The sequence below is a fragment of the Macaca fascicularis genome, chromosome 2 (assembly GCF_037993035.2).
Source record: "Macaca fascicularis isolate 582-1 chromosome 2, T2T-MFA8v1.1".
In the NCBI taxonomy this organism is placed as follows: Eukaryota; Metazoa; Chordata; class Mammalia; order Primates; family Cercopithecidae; genus Macaca; species Macaca fascicularis.
In genome coordinates this window covers 42,775,487-42,796,471 of record NC_088376.1, presented here as the reverse complement: position 1 = coordinate 42,796,471, position 20,985 = coordinate 42,775,487, and the positions used below count along the sequence as shown (strand labels likewise).

Genomic DNA, 20,985 nt, shown 5'->3' with positions numbered 1-20,985 from the left:
ATATAACAAACCCAACATGTTCCCCCTGAATCTAAAATAAAAGAATGGGAAAAAAGCCTGCATACACACACGCGCGCACACACACACACACACACACACACAGAGCACTTCTCTTGTTTGTTCCCTCTTAGTTTGGGCTCCATCAAAAGCAGGCACTAAGGCAAGGATTTGAGCACAGGTGTGTAGGAGGTGGTCTCAGGAAATACCAGTAGGGGAGTGGAAAAGTGACTCAGGAAGGGAAGAAAGCTAGTAAAGGCTGGAAGCAAGTTACCAGTGTGGGCAAAACTGGAGCTTAATCCTCTTGGAGATGCCTGGGCACTGGGTAAAATATCTCAGTCATCCTCCCACCTGAGGGAAGAGGGACGGGGGAGTTGGGATGCTGCTCCATCAGTGCCTGTCAATCATTGGTAAGGATAGTTCCTGAAGGTATTAATTCCCTCTGACTCTTGACCTGCCACACTTGGCAAGCACGGAGGGGTCTAGGGGCCAGGGAGAGACCACAGGCAAAGGGCCGCTGCTGCTGGAAGTCAGGCCTACCTGCATGAAAATGGCATGAGCAGAAGGGATACAGGCACGGCACTGACAGCTACAAGCACCCTCTATGTCCGCACGTACCCTCTCCCCTAGACGTTCAGGGGGAATATGTTGGGTTTGTTACGTGAGTAAATTGCATGTCACAGGGGTTTGGTGTACAGATTGTTTCATCACCCAGGTAATAAACAGAGTGCCCAATAGGTAGTTTCTCAATCCTTTAGGGGAGAGGATCTGTGTGGGCACAGGGGGTGGTTGTAACAGATATGCCCTGCCCATATGACAGAGACTATCTAGTCTCTATTCAACCTGCACCTTACTAAGCCTGATGAAAGGCATTTCCTAGAAGGTGTCAAGGCCAGATATGAGGCCCAGTCCAAAGCTCACATTCCCTCTGGGGAGGAAGTCCCAAATTCTAAGCCACTATTAGCAGGTCTCACCTAACTCAATAACCATTCTACTCCTCCAGTTCAGCACAGTGGGGTGGGGGATAGAGCTGTCTCTTCCCCATTCGAGCTGGCTATGGGTAGAATATAGGGCCATTTCAGACCTGATTTTGTGACCACCCTTGGGGAAGGAAGGTCTGCTTCTGAACCTCCTGGTAAAAACAAACATAAGCCCAGTACCCACAAAACCATTGCATCCTGGGACTACCTGAGAATAATCCCGACCTTAATCACTGCCTAAGAATTGCATGTTGGGAACTAATATAATCCATTTAGGGTATTTTCTACTTGGAAGGTGAGATGACAGTGAAATGGGAAATGAACTGGTAGCAAAGGCCTGAATTTATCCTGAAATGGCAGAGATGCAAGAACACCATGCCCTAAGCATCTGTTTTGCTCCCCCAAATTTTGTTAGACATACTTTTGTCTGGCTGTCATAGGTATTTCATAAAATCTCAGGCTTTTATTGACAGGACTTTACCCTTCCAAAGCTCGACCATTTAGGTCAATCAGGATACAAATTCCCTGCAAAGTTAGAAAAGACTCCACGTTCTAAAAAAATTCCCAAGGAACCAATGTGGGGAGCAAAAAACCAAAGCAGTCTCTGAAAAGGAAGCATTTTAGTAAGTCAAGTCAGAAGAGTGGGCATGAGGACATTCTTCTCCCTCCCAAGCTCTTCTTTTTATTGCATACAAGCTGGGTCTGTGCAGGAGCTTGCAGGGAAGCTGTTTTTAAAATTCACAGCCCATCATCCATTATAATTGAAAATATGGTGACGCATAAGGGATGATGTTGATTTTAGAATCAGAATGTCAACCAGGTCTTCTCATTTCAGAAATACATACATCCCTTAGTGCTCTGAAGTTACTGTTGGGCTGAAATTTTTATAAACTCAACTCCAAGTCAAATATTACAGAACTACCAAATGTCACTGAACTACTTATTAAGGGGCTATACCATTCCCCATTAAATCAAAATATTAAAATGTATTTTCATCTCAAAGTTGCTGAAACTCTCTTAGGCAATCCAGCCTCTCTCTTAGAAGCACTTCATGCTTATATGAGGAGGGGGAAAAAGAAACAGCCACCTAGGGATTAAAATAAAAACAAAAACAAAATAAAAACCCTCACCCCTTTAAATTATCCATGAGAACATTAAGGAATAATTTTTATCCAAGAGAACAGCATTTTATCTCTGAAATATCAGTAGTGACCTTAATAAACACTCTAGCCAGTTTGCTGGAGTCCAATCCACTGGACTATAAACATCAAATGATGTTATTTTTGTTCCCTACCATGATTTGTCAAGCTTCTCTTTCCCAAAGGGTGGCAGCTGCCTTAAAGATATTGCAGCCCAATTCCATTGCTTTTCATTTCTTTTTTGTTTACGAATACTTAGTCTAGTTCACTTTTAAACTTCAATCTTATATCTGATCCAAAGGTCATTGTCTCTGGGCCCAGTGTGGTCTCCCCCTCATACCCCCTTACAGTGCTTCTGTGTCAGGTAGAGAAGCAGGTAATGGGAAAGACCCCGAGACGTCTCCATGCTTAACTGGCAAAGTAGTGATCCTCCTTTTGCTTGGTCTAAATGATATTCTAGTACATGATCTATGGGCTCCCCCATAGATCTTCCAGCATCCCCCATCAGGGAGACCCTATTCTCCAGAAGATCTCCTTGTGAAATCCTGGCCTCTTTCAGTTGACCACCAGCTGGTGACATTTTCCTCTTTTCCCCAAAAAGGTCTTTAGAAAGACCTATTTACTGTCCCAGAAGTTGTCTACCCTTTAAGGCAATTTCAGCCTGTAAGCACATATGAGATACTTCTTGGGTACCTCTTAGAACCAGGAAATGATGAGTGCATGTGTGGTGGAGGGGTGGTCCAGGCACCTCTCTGCCTGAATGGCCCCCAGCACACCATCTAGAGCTCCACAGTTCTCTTCCCTATGCCAGTGGCATTAAAGTGAGTCAGCTGGATATTCTTGGTGCAGCTTTGATAAACCCTGAGCTTTCCAGGAATACAACCATCCTATGAATTGAGGCCAAAGAATGCTTTGTCTTATTCAAAATATTGCCAGAAGTCTTTCAGCATTTAAAAAAGTCACGTTGACACAATATGCCCATGATATCTGAATCACCAAAACAACACACACAGATCTGTTTGCATCTGCAGCTGTTGAATTCACAGTGATTCACATGGTGTTGCTGCTGAACTGGCGACAAGCGTCTAATTCACTACTTCCTCTCATATGGTTGGCCCAAGCATTTGTTGAAATACATATCATTTTATTATACATTATTTAACTTTTAATTTCTTTGTATTCAGTGAAGACATTATATTGATTTGTTAGATTATATAAGTGCATAACAGTATCAGTAAACTTCATTTTAGAAATAATAATGGGGACACTAGAAAATATGTGTTGTAAAAACGGGCCGTTGGTTCTGATAGGGTTGAAAGTTCATGATTCTTTACGTTTATTTCCATTATTCACCCTGAAACTTTGGTAAAATCCTGTTTGGTCCAAGTTCAAGCCTTGATACCTAAAGGAAAATGTTATTTCCACTAGAGCCAGAATTACAGAAAAAAAGGTCTATTCTGTCTCGGCTCAATCTCAACCCATGTAGGGAGTGGCAGAAAGAAAGGGAATTTCAAGGGCAGAATCAGGGCTATTAGCAACCTAGCTCTCCCCCATGTTCCTGGGGACTGTGCCTCAGAAGGTGACCCTCTCAACACCAGCCTCAGAGCTCAGGATTTTGGTTTGGTTGAGGAAGACGGTATTTCCCCATGTATAGCACCAAAGCTTTATCACTCAGAACTGAACCAGCATATCCTTATGGATTACCATAAGGGAATCCCAGCAAAAAGTAAATGTTCTGACTTCAGAGAGACTCCTATTTGTTCATTTTGTGGACTGAATACACAACCTGGAAATCTCAGCACAGCCACAAATTGGCCCCTCTTCCTGCTGCCCTGCCTCCCTAGCTGTGGGCTCAGAACTCCACAGGCCTCATCACATTCAGCATCCCACTTTAATTGAAGACAAAGTTTTTCCAATTAAAAACTTCATGCTTGCCTCTACACACACATACATCTGATATCATAAATTGCAAATTGTTTTTAATGACCTGTTTGGAAAATGCAGCATGCTTTATCCACTTAAAACTTGTAGTCTAGGGTTTAACGGAATGCTGATGGGAGCAAGGAGGACCCAAGGAACGACATGGGAAAGTATCAGATCCACCTGCAGCAGCCGATGGTTACAACCAAATTCTCATCAGTGCGTGACAGAAGATATTCTCCCATAGTGTTTGATATCCAATGCTACAGAGCAAAGTGGGGGCTTATGTCTATGCTACTTCACTGACGGCAAAGGTAATTTACATTCATTATCCAAGAAGGGTGCACACTCTGGAAATTGCCGCAGAGGTTCATGACCCTGGGCTATCTAGCTTCTGCTCCCCAGCCATAACTTATACCCAACAGGCCCCTAACCCCAGCTGGGCTCTATCTCCCCACCTTGAACGTATCAGCTCATGCCAGCAATAACGAGTAGGGCCCTGCCTACGATGTTGACCTCTCCTAATCCTCCTGCTCTGCCAGCCCTGATGTATGTGTACTGAGGAGATGAATACTGGGGATCCCAGGGAATGAAGGAGAAAGATTAGACAAGGAAAACCCCACACACCAGCCTTACATTTCCCCACAAGGCAAAGAGCTGGGTTCCAGGGAGCTCCATCCATCATTCATCCACCTACTTGATCCATAGTGTTAGACCGAGTCTGAGAACCTGGGAAGAAGAAACACAGTCTAGTGAGGCGCAGACAGGTGAGCAATGACAATGCAATCGAGCAGTGCCACTGTGGAGTTGTATATGGGAGCCATGTAATGAAGGGAAGGGAGTGCCCCAGGGGATGCCCAGGGATGGATTCCCAGAAATGCTGACAGCATGAGGGAGGCCTGCCAGGATGCCAGGCAGGACAAAGTACAGCAGGAGACAGAGCAGTGTGCACAGCAGACAGAACACAGGAAAACTCCTCCAAGCAGAAAACTGGCTTGTCCTGCACACGGGGTTGAAGTGAGAGGAGCAAGTGCAGAGAGGGTTCCCCCCTTCGTTCACTCAGACACTGGGCTAGGTGCTGGGCTGTGCTCACACAGAGCTTCAATTCTAGCCCAGGAACAGCTAGGCACCAACTAAGGGCCTTTTAAAACAAGCCAAGGAATGTGGACTGTATCATGAAAGTGGAGAAGTAACATGAGGAATTTTGAGCAGGAGTGACTGTGTGTGTGTATTTGGAAGATCCACCAAGGGCTATTTAGAACTGGACGAAAGAGAGATCAGTCCACAAGCTAGTGGAAAATGTGAGTAAAAGCATTTTACTAAAGACAGAGGGCTTGTTATGAGCCACCACTTCAAAGCAAGTCACCACATTCACACTTCCGATCAAATGGCCTCTTATATAAGAACAGGTGACTTGTTTTGAAGTGGTGGCTCATAGCAAGCTCTCTCTCTTTAGCAAGTTTGGCTGGTTCTGATCAATAAAAGTAGCAATAATTTTTTTTCTTTTCTTTTTTTTTTTTTTTTTTTTGAGATGGAGTTGCTCTGTCACCCAAGCTGGAGTGCAATGGTGCCATCTTGGCTCACTGCAACCTCTGCCTCCCAGATTCAAGTGATTCTCCCGCCTCACCCTCCTGAGTAGCTGGGATTACAGGTACCCACCACCATGCCCAAAATGTAGCAATATTTTCTAAAGATGTTTTTACTCACATTTTCCATTGAATTGAGAAAACACAAATTGTAAAGCTAGGATGATGATGATTCTCTCCATTATGGGTAGTATTTTAAGGAGTGGCTCCCAGGGAGCAGCCAAACCCTACCTTCACAAGAAGAGAAAGATCCTGGAAGGGTGAGGGCAAGATAAGGGAAGAGAGGGACGAGAGGAGTGCTAAAGGCTAATGTGATGATTCTGTTTTTTCTCCTCTGCTGCTGCAGTGGCCATTGGGACAAAGTAGTGGTGGAATATTCCAAAAGCAAACTCAAGGAAAAGCTACAGTTTCAAGCAAAGATTCTTGGCTGGTCCCTGACCTGAGTTCCTTCTCCCTAGGAAGACTGGAATTTAATTTCTGGAAGATTGGCATGGAAAGGAGGCAGGAATTGTTTAAAAAAAAAAAAAAAAAACGGAAAAAATGTAAGTGTGATACAAATGCTTTATTTATGACTTCTAATCAAAGTCACAGTAAATTACTAAAAAGGCTTAAATATAATCCTAACATTAATAATAAAGCAAGATACAGCCATCTTGACATTTCTGATGATAGCACAATAAAGTCAAAATAATTGGTTTTCCTTTGGGAGGAAAAAAAAAACAACAGAAATAAATCTGGGAAGGTGAAATCAGGGTCTTAGCTATCACATTCTTTTACTCTTGTTGTGAGTAATTTTAGCTTTCTTTCCTACTCCAAATGATGGTCCACTCTCCCACAAATAAAAGTATCATAGAAAAAAGAAAACTCTTAAAATATCATGAACTGAAAAGTGAATATTTTTTCTCACTCTCCAGCATCTTTGTGAGTTTCCTGAATGGTAACATTTTAGTTCTTGGCTTTAAGTCCTGATTATTAATCCCTGGAAGGCAGTACTTAGAGGAGAGAAGCTAGGGCAATTTGCAGCAAAGAGATGTGCACCAAGAAGTATTGGCAGAGTACAATGTGGTGAGATTCTAAGACTGAGGGCTTAAACTGCCCTTGCATGTTGGCTGGGAGGACCAGAGTAAGAAATTTTCTAACTGCAGAGTCAGGGAGAAGAATGCAAATACTCTAAAATGTTTCTTCTACACTAGATTTCATGTCTTATCATTAGTGATTCATTCCTTTGGGTTAGCCATTGCCCTTGGTAGGTTTGTAACCATCAGCTACAAGGCAGGCTGTTATCTGAGATGCACTCTATTTCAAAGAAGACTGGTTTGTGGAATACAGTGTAACACTGCCCCTAGAAGAGTGCTTGTGCATTTGAGAACTTTAAGGAGCAGAAAGGGTTGGAAAAATGAACATACAGAACCTCAAGTCACCAAACACATATTCACTCAAACTAAGGAAATGTTTGTAGTCTCTCCCCTGAGTCTTCTAGCTCTTATAATGTAAGACTGCTTCCATCCTTTTCCTCTCTCCAGGTGCATAATTATTTCCAGGAAGCCTGAGCAATAATGGTAAGTGCTCCAAAGAGGCATGGCCTCATAAAAGATGGGGCACTCCTAGTGACACACTACAGCAGAAAACACAGATCCTCACTCAGGAAACTTTCCTTGAGAAACAGGCTTTTAGGCAGAATGGAGAGTGCGGTCTTCTTCTGGCTGATCCTTGCCTTCCATCTCAGCAGGTGAGGGAGCAGCAGCCTCTGCCCCTCACCAATACAAGTCTGAGGAGGGACCCCAGCTGAGAAGATTGATGTTCAGCTCTACCTCCCTGCAGATCCTTGTTTCTCCTCCCAGTAGCATCCCAAGGTCTTGTTCAAGAGCTGCAGTCTGACCTGAGCCTCCAGATGATCAGGTGAAGAGGGTAGAGGTGGAGTAGCAGCAAGACCAAGGGATGATGGCCCTCTGGTTGTTGAATGGGGCACTAAGGTCTAGCCACCCATACCCACTTGGACATGCCCTGTCTACCACCAAACCCAGAGTTGCTGGGGTGCATTTTATTAAATAAAACAGAATTTTCCTTACAGCATCTGGCCTAAGCTTCAGGCAGAAGCATCTCCAGCTTCCGGCATGAAGTGACATCCTAAGGGTTTCTTGGCAGCATGAGAGAGACAGCATGGATATGTACCCATGTTCTCAAGCCATATAAATCTGGATAAACTGTACTGCTGCAGAGGAAATCATAAATCATACATCCTAAGGCCAGGATTTCAGTATTTTTGAAGGGTTTCATTTCTCCTCCCTACCAACTTTGATATATGTACTTACTTAACAAGGGTCTGGGGAGGGTTAATTGAATTAATATATGTAAAGTGCTTTTAGTTTGAAGAGAATGTGCAATATAAATGGAAGTGTCACTAAAAAGGTTAATCTAATTTACATCCAACACTTTCAGTTCATAGTGTTAATGAACTATATCCTTTTAGAGAGTGATTAATTTATAGAAATGTGATTATTTTTCTTAATGCTATATATGGGTAAGCTTTTCCTATTACTATAACTAACTTTATAGGAGAATTCAGCATTTTATAAATTAAAATAATAAATCAAACACTCCTGTAATGGTTATATTTCATTAATTACAAGGAGACATGCATTAGATTAACATTTATCTGTTTTAATTAATTTGCTGCAATGCAGCTATCCATGCAAATTGGAAAACGACACACCAACTTGACATAATATTAACAGTTTTGACTGGTTCTTCCTGAAAATTGATGGGCCTGCAACTGCTGCATTTTTTGTGTAACCATGGTGACCACCAGTTGTGTGACACATGCAGGCTATACATCAGAGAACTGGGAGGAGATTCACACTAAATTCAAACTTCTCCTGAAAATATAATTAACTAAATTAATAAGACAGTATAAAGAAAGACAGATGGAGAGTTTTGTTTTGGAGTTTGAGTCTCAAAGATTTCTTAAATGTGACCACCTTGTTTTTGTAAGCACCTTATCCTTTCAAAAGGCATCCAGAGCCACTTTCATTTGAATATTTAGAACTTTCTTGGGTAGAGGTGGTGCCACTATGTCCTTTCTGCATGTGATAAAGACACATACCAGAGGGGCTGAGTGATTTGCCCTGAACCTCACAGCTCATCAGTGGATCTAGGTCACATGAGTTGGAGACCATGACCTTTCTTTGATACTTCACAATGATTTTCTAGTCAGACTTGATTGAGACTCCAAAGTTTTACCTAACTATATAATACAGCAGATATCATAGAAATGCAAAGTGGCTGAAGTCACAAAAATGATGTCTCTTTTTTTTTTAACTGGCAATTTTCACATGACAATTTGATGCAGTGATTCTGTAGAAATAAGTCAAACGTTAGCCAATTAAGCATTCTCAGAAGCAATGAGAAAAACACTGACAGACTTTCTGAGTGAGAATTCCACTGGTATCTGCTGGCCTGACTGTTGAATACATTTCAAGGTGGTGAATGTTCTCCTGACTCATGTGCAGAACCAAGTATTTTAAACCGCTGAGGAGCAAATGCTGCAAGTTGGTTTGGGCAGATAGTCAAATAACTAAAAGGGAAAGGCCTGATGGGCAGCTCCTCCCCATGACCAAAGGAAGGAAGCTGACGGGAGAAGGTACATGGGCACAGAGCCCTGCAGGATTTGCAGCCAGTGTGGGCAGCAGTGCCCTAGCACCAGTCACCCCCTCAACACTCAGCATTCGCTCTGGGCCTCAGACAGTGCTGGGCAACAGAGGTGAACAGGGTACTTCCCCCTCCAAGGGCTCACAGGCACCCTGGGAGACAGGTGGCAATGGGAGCCCTGACAGGGGAAATAAAGGACTGGTGGGTGAAAGACAGAGGAGCACAGATCCCACCTGGAAGTAGCACTTAGTTGGCAGAGGCAGTAGAGTTTGCTGAAGTGGTGCTCAGTCATGGCTGGGCAACAGAAATATTGGAGAGCTTCACATAGATTCCCAGGTGTTGTCCCTGAGCAACTACAACAAAATCTCTGGGTGGGTTCTGGGCATTGGTGTTATTTTAAACCTCTCTCAAGTGGCTCCACTGTGCATCCAGGGCTGGATAAAAGGGGGGACTCTGAAACTAAACTTTCTAGATTTAAATCCCAGTTCTACTGTTTTACTACTTGGGTAAACTGATAAGTAGCTTAACCTTCCTTGCCTCAGTTTCCTCATCTGTAAAATGGGGATAATAAGAGTTCACATCTCACTTGGTGGTTAGGAGGGCTGAATGAGTTAATATTTATAAAGTACTCAGAATAGTGCCTGGTGCATAGTAAGTTCTTGCAAGATGAAAGCATTAACTATTTGGACATTTCTAGAAAGCTCACTGACAGGAGAGAAGGCCAGATGGGCAAAATCAGTAGACTTTTATGCCAGGCTGAAGAGTTTGAGATCTATTTTGGGAGGTCTGGGGCTTCCCTGGAGAGGTTTGTCAGAAGGAGTATGGTTGCCTGTTCTAAGAAGGAGGTTTGGGTAGCAAGGGTGAAGGCAGAAGTTCTCTGAAGATACCTCCAGTCCTGGTCTTTGCTCTGTAAATGCCTGAGCCCCTAACTGAGGTTATGGTAGGGATGGGAGAGGTTGGTGGTGGGTGGCTTTGGTGCACCCGCCCTAAAACTGAGACGAGCTGATTTCCTCTGGGATGGGAACTGGTAGCCTGTTACAGCTGCCATCCCCAGATGGTGGTAGCACTCCTGAGGAAGTGGCTACAGAATGTGGCATGAATATTAGATTCTAGATGCTGGTGGTATAGTCTGGTGCCTGTGGAAGTAGACACCCCAGGATCTCAAGGCACCATGCTGTTTGGACAAGGGGCATCACACGCAGTAATAACCTGTGAGGGAGGGAAATCTGAGGCAATTCCAGAGCATTAAGCTATTCGCAAAAACCTTACAGACCTTAGCGTGGAGGGTAAAAGATAGAATTCATGACTGAGATGGAGTTTCTTGCAGGCCTGGTGGGAGTGGCATATATGCTGCCACCCTGACAGCAGTGTAATGGGAGAGTTGGAGAGGCAGTCAAAATTAGAGTCTAGTGCTTTCATTTAAACAAGATGCTAAACAAGGCAGAAGCAATGGGAATTGAGGAGAAGTTCTAGATGGTGATGATAGAATCACTCGGACATGAGGAAGGATGGGTTGTGATATTTATGGAGGGACAAGCATGCTGGAGGACTCCTGGGGGCTCTGGCTTGGGTGAATGTATGGAGGATGTACCTTTCACCCAAACAGAGGCCACAGCAGAAGCAGTAGATTCTTGGAGGAAAAATGAGAGCTTGGGTTGGGACATATGGGGCTGCGGCATCCTAAAGGAAACAGATACCGAGTGAGCCTTGGGTGGGGTAGGAGGGTCAAAGTGAGCTAGGGGAAAAAGTATTGATCAGGGGCACCTCTGGCCAATCTCTGGGGAGGATTGATATGAGTAGAGGATCCTGAGCTGGGGACAAGCAAGATCCTGAGAAAGTATTGGAGATAAGTTGCCTGTCCTTAGAGTTAGAAAACTGCTCAGTAGTGAAAGAAATGGGCTTCAAGTGGCCATGTTCCAAAATGTCACCTAGCTCATCACACTGGCTCCCTGGTGCTGGATTGCAATCAACTGCACAGTCTGACCCCTTGTCCTGATTCCTGATCTGCTGCTATATGCCCTGTAATGTACATTTACCAATCTGTAAGAGGAGTGTCTGAGAACAATACAATGGCCATATAGAAAATCCTGCCATGACAGTAGAAGAAAAGGCAGCCCGATCAACAGTCTGGTATCTGCTACTCCTATATGATGTCCTCCCGCCCTTGCCATGCACACCTCTCAACATCCCTTTCTTATCCACTTTGGTATCTAGCCAGCTAATATGTTTAAAAGTGTGTATCCTGGCCTAAAATGGAGTCAGAAGAGGGCAATATTTAACCCAAATGAATGACCATATCAGGAGACCTGTCGGTACAAAGGCCAGCCACCTGGGATAGTCTTTCTGGTACAGGAGACCCCTGCAAACACATCTGGGACTATACAGTGCAGATGGCTGCCTCCGCGGCTTGAGGCCAAGCATGACAGGAGGTGAGGAGGGCTTCAAGCTGTCTGGATGAGAAGAAACAGGTATTGCTCACTTGGAGAAGTGAGTCAGAGAGTGAAGTTTTCAGGGAAACCAACTCTTTCAGCAATTTTGAAGTAAAATCCAAACAAATATTCTTGGACAGCAAGGCAATGCCTTCCAGGGCAGCAGAGCCTCGCTGACCTCACTCAGAGCCTTCCTTAAGCAGACATCACATCATTCTGAATAGGTAAGCCTGTGTGAAGAGGGGAACCCATGCCTACCAGTCTATTCTGAGTTTGTAACCTCAGTTTCACCACCTTGAGCTGTGAGACTTTGGGCAAGCTACTTCACTTCTCAGTGACTCAGTTTACTCCTCTGTAAAAATGAGATTGTAGGTTTACCTCCTTTATAGGGTTGGTACGAGAATCAAACCAATGGACATATATGAAGTGCTTCAAGGTAGCACTTGGCACATAGCACGTACTCAATAAACATTCACTGTTTTATTAGCTCTGGAATCTGAATGCAGAAATATTTGACCTGGCCGAGCTCCCTCTTCACTCATGCCTGTGTGCCAATCACTCTTACCACCTTGTATTTACCTGCCCAGTGCAAACCCCTGCCCCCAATATATGCTTCCCAATGCCTTACCCACCCATCAACATCCCTTTTACTTTCTGCATAAATCTTTCCTGACCTCTATTCTTGCCAACTTCTTCCTTTCCTGCAAGGCTTTTGGGCATCTGTGATGCACAATTTACCATTTTCCCATAAGTCACCAAGTTCTGCAATAGTTTGTGTGATGTATGATGTGCAATGTTTGCCCTAGACAGAGTGTGAACTCTTTGATAATTGGAACTTGCTTTTATCTTTTTGTTCCCCTCACAGAGAATAACAGGAGGCTGAGAAATAGTAATTGGCTGAAAAGCTAGAGAACAGGACCTAGCGCATGTCTGGAAGGGCTAACTCTCATTCTAACCATTCTCCTCTGACCAGTACTCCCTCTAGCTTCCTGCCTATTTCTTTTCCAAATCTCAGAGCATGATCCTCTGTCCTACACAGTGCCAGGATCTTCAGCTCAGTGCTCTTCCCCAGCTCAGGCCTCCCCATGGTCTATCCTCAAAACCTGTCTTTCCCAGGGAACCATTTCCACAGGGTCCGATTAGTGGTGGGTTAGATAATAACTAATAAAACAATAATCTGTTTCAAGCTGTTATTTGAGTATCATAGCTTCAGTTACCCCATTCCATATAAACAAGTATTATCACAAAGCTTGTCAATACCTTTAAAAAGTATGCCTTTCTGTTTTCTTGGGTAGCAGGGCTTGGAGGAAAGTATGAATTGGGCAGGGGATCTTTCCTTGCAACCCAGATCACACCACATGAGCTCCCCTCCAGAGACCACAACCTCCCACACCTCTGGCACTGGCACATGGAGATATGCTTGTTTATTTATTTATATAGCAAATATTGCTGACCTTTACTCTGAGCTGGCCCTGCACTAAGTGCCAGCGCTTTTGAGATGAATGAAATGGAGCCCTGGCTTCAAAGATATCCATAGACTAGTGAAAAAATAGTGTGTCTTTTTACAAACAAGTCAAGCCAAATGCGTGTGTATGCATGTGCATTTACATTTCTATATGATATTTACACACAGGTGCATATCCGCACAAGGAGAGAGAGGCAGAGAGAGACTGAGAAACAGAGAAACAGAGATAACAGTTTGAGCTGAGAAAAGATATGAACAAAGCAACTGGATTTCTAAGTGATCAGAAAAAAAATTCACCAACTCTCAGACACTAAAACAACTGAAGAAGTGATCAATAATTAGTCATTGTATATTTATGCCTTTTACATGTCCCAAACTGGGCTACGTGTTCTCTAAGCACTATCCTGACAACCATTTTACAAGGTAGATCTCTGTCTCCCCATTTTAGAGATGAGGAAACTGAGGCTCAAGTTGTCCAAGATCATCTAACTAGGAAGTAGTAGGGCCAGGTATGGAACTCAAGTTTTTCTGGCCATATGCCCAAATTTTACTTTATACAGGAGAGAGGAAAACATGTAAAATGTCTACATCAAGAAATGACAGCACTAGGGATTACAAACAGGTGTGTTCACCAAGCAAATCACTGTGTACTGCTCATCTCATATCTTGAGGCCAGGCTCTGGATATATCAGGAGAGTCAGGATGAGCCTCTAGCACTGGTCTCTGAGCCCTGAGGACTAGAGTCAGACAAGAAAACACAGGCATGCAGGAAAGGGAGGCAAGTCACTCAAAAGTAACCAGCCTAGGAAGGTTCCTTATAGAAGGCCAAGTCTTGAGTAACAGTGAAAATTGGGCTGAGGAAGGTGACTTACTAGCCTGCTGCCCAGAGAGTGCAAGAGAGGTAAAGGGTATATTTCAGTCCAAGAACCACAGGCGTTTCAGGATGGCAGCAGGTCAGAGTACACTTTCTGATGCATTGCTGAGGGCTTTTCGGCATTTGTGCTTCAGTTGGAAAAATGACTCTGTTATACCACTAGAAGACACCTGCTACTTACCCAAAGATGATTTAGAACAAGCCACCATAAAAATTCCACACTACCTTTGCCCCTGCAGGAAGTTATGCAGTGTGCAATCTGGAATATTCAAGGATGGTTTTTGAATCTGTGGGAGAGAGAACGAGGTGACTGCTCTAAGCAAGAACACTGGTCTCCATGGTGAAAGCAAGGTCCATTTCCCTCACCTCACCTGCATGCCCTTTTAAACAGCCTTAGACACTCATACTGTGCTCTTCTGTGGGTGGGACCACAAGGGCTCCTGGGTAACTCAGAGATACAAACAGCTCAGCTTCCTTGTGGTCCCTAGACCGGCTTTCAAAACCACTGGGAAGACTGTCTGACAAACAGGGGGCACTGGGTATAGTGACCTTTTTATTCTCATCCCAGTGCCACCCCCTCTAGCTGGAGGTCTTGGCAAGTCATTTACCCTGTCATAGAATTTGTTTCTTCATCTATGAAATGGGCTAACACTGGCTCTGCATGTGTTGTAAGAGTTAGAGACTGCCCACGTAACAGGATTAGCAACAGTGCCTGTTACATACTAAAGAGGGACTCCATACACTGAAATTACTACAATTACACCACACTGTTGTTATTCCGCTCCATCCTCCTCCTAACCTATTACTACATGCTGTTTTTGTAAACCTTATCTCTGCACTCCCATCTCCTTTGCCTGTGTCTCTATCACAGTCAGTACTATACTTTGGACAAATTCTCTGTGCTGCTACTCTCTTAAAATTTTCACATAAAAATCTTCCCTCTCCAACTAAAACAGAAGCTCCTCAAAGAAAGGTAGGGGTGGGAGGGGTGGGGGGTGGCCTTCTGCTACTGGCACAGAAACTTCCAGAGCACTGAGTCAGGCTCTCAGCACACAAGATGGGCACTACAACAATTGATAGTCTATACTTGAGTATTGTTCCAAATGACCTCTATGCCTAGATGTTGGGAACTTAAAAAGGACTGTGTACCAAGTCCTTGAGGTCTTGGGACCACTGACATTTTACCAAATTGAGCACAAACACTGAGGTATTGTCTAGATTGCATTGTGTTCTTTCCCTTGGATAAGACATGTCTTTCTCTGCCTCCAGAAACTCTTTGGGTCCACAATACCTTACCAGCTTTACTCACAGAACATGCACATGTGATCTGGTCTCTTTATGGAATCCAAGAAGTATTTATCTTTTTTGAATAGCCAAAATATGTAAAGGTGAAGGGAAGGAGTTACAATTGCCTGGCCACTGTATGATTTCTGAAACTGGAAATATATCTACACTGAAAGTACAGTGATTCTGTAGTTGTGAGGGATTAACTGCTCGAGTCGAAAGCAAGAAGCAAGAAGCACAAAGGCAGAACAAGCTGTGCACCACAGACACAACATCTTACACCAGCCTGAAGCTGGGAGCACATGCTTCCAGACAGTTGTCTGGAGGGTGCATTCAACTCTGTGAGAAAGCTTGACTCCAGACTCCCAATGTTTTTCTACACATGAATACAGAACTGTATGAAAGAAGAATCTATTTTTTTGTTCAATCTTCACATGCCTTCCTGATTTTGTGTGTGTGTGTGTGTGTGTGTGATGGGAATAACAATGGTATGAACCTTAAAAATGGCAAAGTCAGAGGCAGGGTGCATTATACATAAAACATACAGCTTTGTTATTTCAAGCATTCTTCAGAGATCATATGATTTGGAAACATACAATACAAGTGCATTGTAATAAGGAAAGTCAGTCCTGTAAATACTAACTAAAGTGTCATAATAAATGCCTCTGTTGTAATCAAATATTACACGTCTTGGGGAAAAAAAAAAAAAAAAAAAAAAAAAAAAAAAAAAGCACTAGCAAATAGAGCTCTTTGCAGCCCCCCAGTGGTTGGAGGGGGAAAAAAGCGAGAACAACGGGAATTCAGACAGTTAACTTTCAATCTGCAGGGCCAATAAATGTTTTACCCTGGAAAGACAAACGTTTAGTTGTTTGTTTGTTTGTTTGTTTTTGAGACGGAGTATCACTCTTGTTGCCCAGGCTGGAGTGTAATGGCACGATCTCGGCTCACTGAAACCTCTGCCTCCCAGGTTCAAGTGATTCTCCTGCCTCAGCTTCCTGAGTAGCTGGGATTACAGGTGTGTGCCACTACACCCAGCTAATTTTTTTTTTTTCTTTTAGTAGAGATGGGGTTTCTCCATGTTGGTCAGGCTGATCTCGAACTCCTAACCTCAGGTGATCTGCCCGCCTCGGCCTCCCAAAGTGCTGGGATTACAGGCATGAGCCACCATGCCCGACCTGATAAATGCCTAGTTTTAACCAAGACATGAATATGTTCTAAGTCGGATGTTGGTTAAAATGCACATAATTATCCACATAAGGTGAATCATTGAAAGTCTGGGGTTTGTTTTTTTTTTTTCTTTTTTATCTCTCTCCTTCTCTTTCTCGCTTACCTCTATGAAGTTTCCCAGTCTGACCTGCGAACTCAGCCGCGCATTATTACTACTTACACCAGATCCCCTTCCCAAATGATTTCTTCCCTGTTCTGCACTTGCTGTGTGCTCTTCACCCTCCTTCAAACTTCCGTTTGCAGACATCTGCTTATATCACTTACTGTGCTACAAAGTGATGGGAAATCTCCTCCCCCCCAGCCCCCAAAAAAGTAATTTGCCTGTTTAACAAAGTGTCTATATTGGGAAAGGAGGGGGAGATGTTTGGAAGTTCATTGTTTCTTTATTCTTGTCTTCACCAAAACAACAGTCTCTCAGCTTGATCCCTTCATATCAGCCACTTCTTTACCGCACTCTGAGATATTTTCATAACGAGTTTTTCTCTCATGAAATTTCTCATTTCTAAAAATAGAAACTGCCTGTCAAGGATATACAAAAAAAAAAATGCTGAAAAGAAATAGAATGGCTGCTTATAAAATATTTTCAAAAGATGACACCAAAAGATTTTAAAATTACCGATAAACATAATCTCCCATGTTCTTCTCAAATGTATCACACCTAAGTTATTGGAGGGCCAGTTCCTAAGGCCAGACAAGGCGAACTGCCTGCCTCCAGCTTTCCCCAACCTCCAAGAGTATTGCAGCCTGATAGGCATTCCCTCCCGTAAGCTGGTGGTCAACTGTAGTTCAAAGCCAGCGTCCGAATCAGGCTGTCTCTAACAGGGAATCTACTTTCTGACAGGCGCAAACCCCTCCGCCCTCTGATGATTGCCAGGCAGGATTTGGGAACGAAGTACCCCCTCATTGTCACCTGGCGGATTTGGCCACAGCCCACAAACCAAACGCACGCCCTACTTATGAACAGCGCAGAGAATCAACAAGTTATCACTAAGCTGCGAGCCCCAGCTAGGATCTGCCACAGCCTTTCCTGAGCCCACCACTGTTCCCCATCAGCTCTGCTCTTTCCTCCCCTCCCCACCCCCTGCAAGCACGTGACCTCCTGTTTCAGACACGGCCCCCACCCCAGGGCTCCCGGCGCTCCCAGGCAGCTGTCGAAGTCCGGGGTTCGCCGGCTTCCAGGCTCGCCTGACCGAGTCGGGCGTTCGCTTGGATCTAGCTTCCTTCCGGGCGGGAGGTCAAGCTCTTCAAAGGAACAGGGTGGGCAGGGGAGTGGTGCCAGGTTAGGCTCCTCGGTCCTCGGGAGCCAGAGCGAAGTAGGAGAGGTAGCGAGGAGCCTGACATCCCGCGCTTCTTCCGGACCCCGCCGCCGACCCGGAGGGCACGCTTTCCCCGGGGAGCCAGAACCGCCCTGGGGGAGCCTGAGGAGTGTCAGCGGGGCCTTCCTTGGAGCCTACAAGTTTCCACTCCATTCCCGAGCTGGGAGTTGGCAGACAAGTCACAGATCGGCTCCCTACTTGAAAGCACCGCCGCTGATCCTTCCCTCCCCTCCACCCCCCACCTCGCCAGGCAGGAGCAGACACCTGCTTGTCCCCGCGGCGCGCCAGCGCCCTGCTCGAGCCGTCCCTGGACCAGAGCTCGAAACTCACCCACTGCGCTCCCATCCCGGCACAGACAGCCCTCAAAGTTGTCCGTACTCCCCAGACCTCGCCTTCTGCTTGGCCCCCGGACCCCGCCCAGGGGTTGGGCCGGCGTCCGCGGGTGGACCTCTCTCGTCCGCGGCGCATGGACCTGACTTCGGGGATCCAAGGCGCACAGAGGCCACAGAAGCTGCGGCAAGGGAGGGTGGGCAAATCCAGCGTGAGCCCGGGTCCTTGCCGCTTTCACCCTCAAGCCTGCCCTGCCTCCCTCCTGGGAGAAGAGCAAACTTCCCCAGCACCCACCTTTAGCCGCGAAGAGGCGGCGCTGCCGGCTGTCCCCGCCACCGCCGCTGCCGCTCCCCACGCCCAGCGCCAGCAGGAGCGGCACCCAGTACAGCCGCCCAGACAGCATCTTCGCAGCCTCCGCCAACGAGCTGCAGCCGCCGCCTACTGTCCGCGCCGGCTCTCGCCTCCCGGTGCCTGCCGCGCCGTGAGCCGCCTCGCCGTGCCCGATGGGTGCGCTTCTAGCGCCGCCGCCGCCGCGCTCGGCCTCCGGTTCCCGCCGCCGCGCCGCTAGCTCGCCGGCAGCAGCCGCGCTCACTGGCGCGGACCCGGAGCGGCTCCGGCGCTCACCCCGGGACGGCCCGTGACGTCACGGAGGGAGGGAGGTGGCTCGTGCATATTCATGAACGCGGGCACCGGCGCCGGGTTCGGCGCTCCCAGCCCCAAGGCCCCGACCCCCAACTTTCCTCAGCCATCTCCACGCTCCGGGGCGCTGTCCAGGCCCTCCTGCCCCAGTCGGGACCGGGCCCCCAGAGGACCCCGGTGGGCGGCTGCGGGGAGCCCTCCAGCCCGGAGCCTCCACTCCGGCTCTCCGAAAAGCTGCCGCAAGGAATGGAGGGCTCCCCCAGAAAGTGGTCACCCGAGGCCTGCGGGTCGTCTGGAGTGGTGCGGTGAACACTGTCCTGCCATGCCCTTTGAACTGATATCTGGGCGGAGAGGACTGGCTGGCGTCGCTAAGGGTCTTGCCCTTGGCTGGGTCTCTGGGCGCTCTACGTCGACTGGTCTGGGGAGGGCGCCAGGCGAACACTAGAGCAGCGCCTAGTGGTGCTAGGGGTTGTCGGGCAGAGTAGACAGCCTTGGACCTGGATGGCAATGGCCGGGCTCCGCGTCATCTGCGAGAAGCAGGGGCAGCCGCGGCTCTTAGAAGCTGGTAGAACAGCTAGATCAGAAAACTTGGGGTGCTGGGCCTGCTGAGGCTGCAGTGGCGGGGGGGTGGGGGGCAAACTTAAAATTCCCTGCGGTATGGTGCCATGCAAGAAGTTGCCACCTTTATGTTGTCACTCCACATCTCTGAGAACAGGCTACTTGACGTCATGCCTTGTAAAATCTCGTGCCATGTAGTATTGTCAGTTTCCTGAGTGCAGGAGCCAGTGCATATCTTTGCATCTTCAACCATCTCTAGGCCGTGAAAGGATTACAAAGGTACTCATAAACAAATAAACAAACAAACAAATAAATAAATAAGGACTCAGAATAAATCCTTGACCATATTTACCTAAATGAAATGCCAACGTCAAACACAATGCAGAGTTTATAAGGAATAGTTTGGAAATAAAGTAGATATGGAAATATAGGAACAAACAACATTATTTATTTAGTCATTGATTCAAGACCTTTGCTGAGCATCTAGACAGGCTGTATCACCCTGACAGTGAGCACTGGATTAGCCGTTGGAGATCCAAAGACAGAGGAGAGAATGGGTCCTATCCTCAAAGCTTGTGTTCCCTGCTTGGGGGGCCAGAGAGGGCAGCAAAGGCAATTACAATCCCTTGTAAGTGTTATGGTCCTGCACATTCTTTATGTTGCTAGCTATGAGCCTATACAAATCAATTAACAAAATGTATATATTGCAAGAGTGCCTAAACAGCATCCTCTAATTAATAACTGTAGTTTGAGGTACTCAACAAAGCCATAAAATCCATTAACAGCACTCCTGCAGCTAAGCCTCCCTGCGCTGCCCTGGCAGCTCACCCAGAGCCTCTGCAGTGGTGAAAGCCAACTGTTCAGCATTTCAGGCACCAGGGTGTGCTTGGGGACAGCAGTAAATCATGGTGGCTACACAGGGCTCAGACCCATGTGGGGCTCTTTACCTTCAGGGCTCCTTTAGCCCACAAATCAACATGTGTACTATTATTCTCATTTCACACATGATGAAATAGAGGCTCAGGGAAGTTAGGTAACTTCCTTGTTCAAGGTCAAAAATCTAGTAAATGCCCCAGGCCAACACCAGGACCTTGCCTTTCTCAGATGTTGGTTTCAGAATCTAGAAAAGATGGTATGGAAAGGTGGTGGCTGACCCAGGCAAACTCGACAAGCCAGAAAATGGAAGAGAAATGTAAATTTGTCTCATTTTCTTCCATTTATGCTCCACCCAACCACATATCTACCCTTCTCGCTTCATTTTCTCTAATAAGTAGACCTATCTTCCTGACTCACCTGCGCTGCTCGTTGGTGTCCTTATACTGGGCTTTTGTTAAGATCAGTTGGTTGGTCCTAATAATTTTACATGAAGTTTCAAATTCAGACCAAATAATGAGAAAGAGGGGGAAATGTAGCTTATTAAAAAGCATCTCCAAGGAGAGATCGCCAGGAAAGAACACAGCAAAGAAAAACACTAGCGGGTGGGCCAGTGACCAACAGGCACAAAATTGCTAGCCTCCATCTCCTCCTCTACCAATGAGGGTAATAACAATGCCTATTGTGGTAGATCCAATGCACTAATGGCCATTTGTCCAT

At 45.9% G+C, this 20,985-nt stretch overlaps 1 protein-coding gene across 2 annotated transcripts in view; it reads right to left on the bottom strand.

The window, feature by feature from the left end:
- CLSTN2 (calsyntenin 2) overlaps positions 1–18,788 on the bottom strand; it is a 642,750-nt gene extending 623,962 nt beyond the window's left edge. The window contains exon 1 of one of the 2 annotated variants that reach the window (XM_045386874.3): positions 18,196–18,788. In XM_045386874.3, coding sequence (XP_045242809.3) covers positions 18,196–18,598 — 403 coding nt within the window. In that variant the 5' untranslated portion in view covers positions 18,599–18,788. The remainder of the gene's footprint in view (positions 1–18,195) is intronic. The other variant, XM_005545930.5, reaches the window with a different exon arrangement.
- Positions 18,789–20,985: the final 2,197 nt, after the last annotated feature.